The 2351-nt window shown below is 40.4% G+C and overlaps 1 protein-coding gene across 1 annotated transcript; it reads right to left on the bottom strand.

The window, feature by feature from the left end:
- Positions 1 to 487: 487 nt before the first annotated feature.
- On the bottom strand, positions 488 to 1893 carry LOC101314755. The gene has a single exon (XM_004299586.1). The coding sequence runs from the start codon at positions 1541 to 1543 to the stop codon at positions 488 to 490; it is 1056 nt and encodes a 351-aa protein (XP_004299634.1). The 5' UTR covers positions 1544 to 1893.
- Between the last annotated feature and the right edge of the window lie 458 nt (positions 1894 to 2351).

Genomic DNA, 2351 nt, shown 5'->3' with positions numbered 1-2351 from the left:
AAAATCTGCCTTTCTGGTCTAGTTTTTGGCGAAAGGAGCAGCTTTCTCGGCATAAATACAAAATGAAAGAGCTTCTTTGGAGAATTCTGCAGTTGTGCTCAGAGCTGCTGAGTTCATATGATACAAGTCTGACCAAATGGCAGCTCTTTCCCAGATGGAATATTCTCGTTGGTCGGAACACCCACACCAAATTAATAACATCTGTCACACTCATTTAGCAATCTTATTATATGGTCGGTATATATACACCAAGAAAATGGAGATGGCTATAAAATCGTTTTCCGGGGAAACAAAATGAAAAAGAAAGCTTTAGTGCTGTACATGTACAAATCTATGGCAACAAGAATCAAAACCAAACTAAAGGTAAAGGAGCTTTTGAATTTTCCAGTTCCCAAAAAAAGCTCAAAAATAACCACAGAAAACTAATCAGGCAAAAAGAAACAAAAAAAAAAAAAAAAAAAAAAAAAAAAAGAAAAGAAGATCATCATCATCTCTTCCAACTTCGACTCCTCGAAATCGGATCTTTCATTCCACCAACAACCCATGTCTCCTTAGCAATCTCAGTTGAAATGTTGTACAAATCAGAACCGTATGTCATCACCACCAGGTTCTCGTTCATCTTCTTCATTTTTTCTTCATCCATTAAGCTCTTCAAAGTAATTTTGCCTTTTCTCTCTTGTTTTTCAGATATATTTGCTTCCTGGCATTCTTCTTTCTCTTCTTTTTCTTCATGATCATTGTTTTCTTCTTCTTCTTCTTTCTCTTCTAACCAGCTCTTTGCAGGAGCAGACCTGCACCTCATTAGAAGCAGAGCATTTGGTGGTGGAACTGAGGGTACTTCAGAAGTCGATCCATCGTCCCCGAAACTAGCCTTATCATCTCTCTGAATTCTATCTTGTTTGCAAAAACCATCACTCTGGTTTTCCTGTAAAACCATATACCATTTCGAAAAAACCGTTCTGGAATTTTCGTCAGTGCCTTCACTTCCTTCAACGCCCGCATGGTTTTCTTCTCTGTCTTCCTCTTCTTCTTCATCATCGTCTTCATCGTCAGACGTGATATCTGCTTGAGGGAAGGACCCAAAACACCGGAAGTCGAATCGGATTCTTCGCAAGCACGTCAGGAAGTGCATTACATCTTTCTTGAACCCGAGAGCCTCGGCCCAACTCGGTTTCGTCTTCTTGTGCTTCTTATTCTTGTGAATCCTCTCAATCTCCTCCATCACTGATTGCCAGCTTTTGATCGAGCCAGTCTTGTGCCGGACCTTGATCTGTCCGGCACATGTGACTTTTGGCGACGTAGGCTCGGATATCTCCGCGCCCATTGCCTTGGTTTTGGCCCATAACATGGGACTGCCCTGGCTAAAGCTTTTGGTTCTGCCTCTCTTGACGAGCTGCTGGTTGTGATTGATGTGGTGCTTTTTGGCTTCTAAGGACCTTGCTGGGCTGCAAATGGATTTTGGCATAAGGGTTAAACTGGTCCTTGAAGGAAAACATACCAGTAAATCTGCAGAAAGAGCTCCTTTGGCATCTCTTCCCTTCATTCTTGTTGATTCTATATTTTGCTTTCTACTATGTGTTTCTGTGTTGTGTTTTGGTCTAAGAGTTGTGTTTGGATCTGAGGATGGTTTATAAAAGAAAGGAGGGAGGGATTGACAGCTTTCCTTTACTTCTGCCTTTACTGAATGTAGTGTTTCTTCTCTTTAACATCTTCCCCCTTCTACACTCTTTTAACATCTGTTTGATCGTTTTCCTGACACTCCTTTTTGCTTCTCTTTGGAATGGGGTCACAAGCTCATAGGGATAGAACTTGTTTCTTAGCCTTTGCTTTTGCCCCAATTCTTCCCTAAACAAATAGAAAACCGAAAAGAATTGAAGAAAGTTGCATGGGAAAGTTGACGCCCACGAGCCTTGTTTCATGATCCGATCATACCACCTCAACTTGTGAGGCCATGCCAGTTATGAGCCTTTGCCTTATTGGCTAGTGCTAGTGCTAGTGCCCACAACCACAAGTGATTGCTACCAAACCTTCACTTGAATGGAACCCACAAGAATTTGAGGGTGGTATATATATATATATATTTATATATTATATATATAGCAAGCTTTTTTTAAGGGATCCCTTTTTGGGGTTATATGAAGGATTAAGGATTACACCAACTTTTCGATCACCATTTTCAATCTTAACCGTTCAATCTCTTCATATATATGAGTGGATCATTTCTGGAAATTTTCATCTCAATTGGTGATTGTTAAGGCTTTGAACTAACTTAAATCAATAGACGGTTCAAATCTGCCAGATTTGAACCGTTCATGCAAATCGCAGTTTGAGCACCTCAACGATCACCAATT

This window comes from Fragaria vesca, linkage group LG5 (assembly GCF_000184155.1).
Source record: "Fragaria vesca subsp. vesca linkage group LG5, FraVesHawaii_1.0, whole genome shotgun sequence".
Classification (NCBI taxonomy): domain Eukaryota; kingdom Viridiplantae; phylum Streptophyta; class Magnoliopsida; order Rosales; family Rosaceae; genus Fragaria; species Fragaria vesca.
Note: the sequence above shows the minus strand (reverse complement) of the source record. Positions and strands in the feature narration are given on the sequence as shown.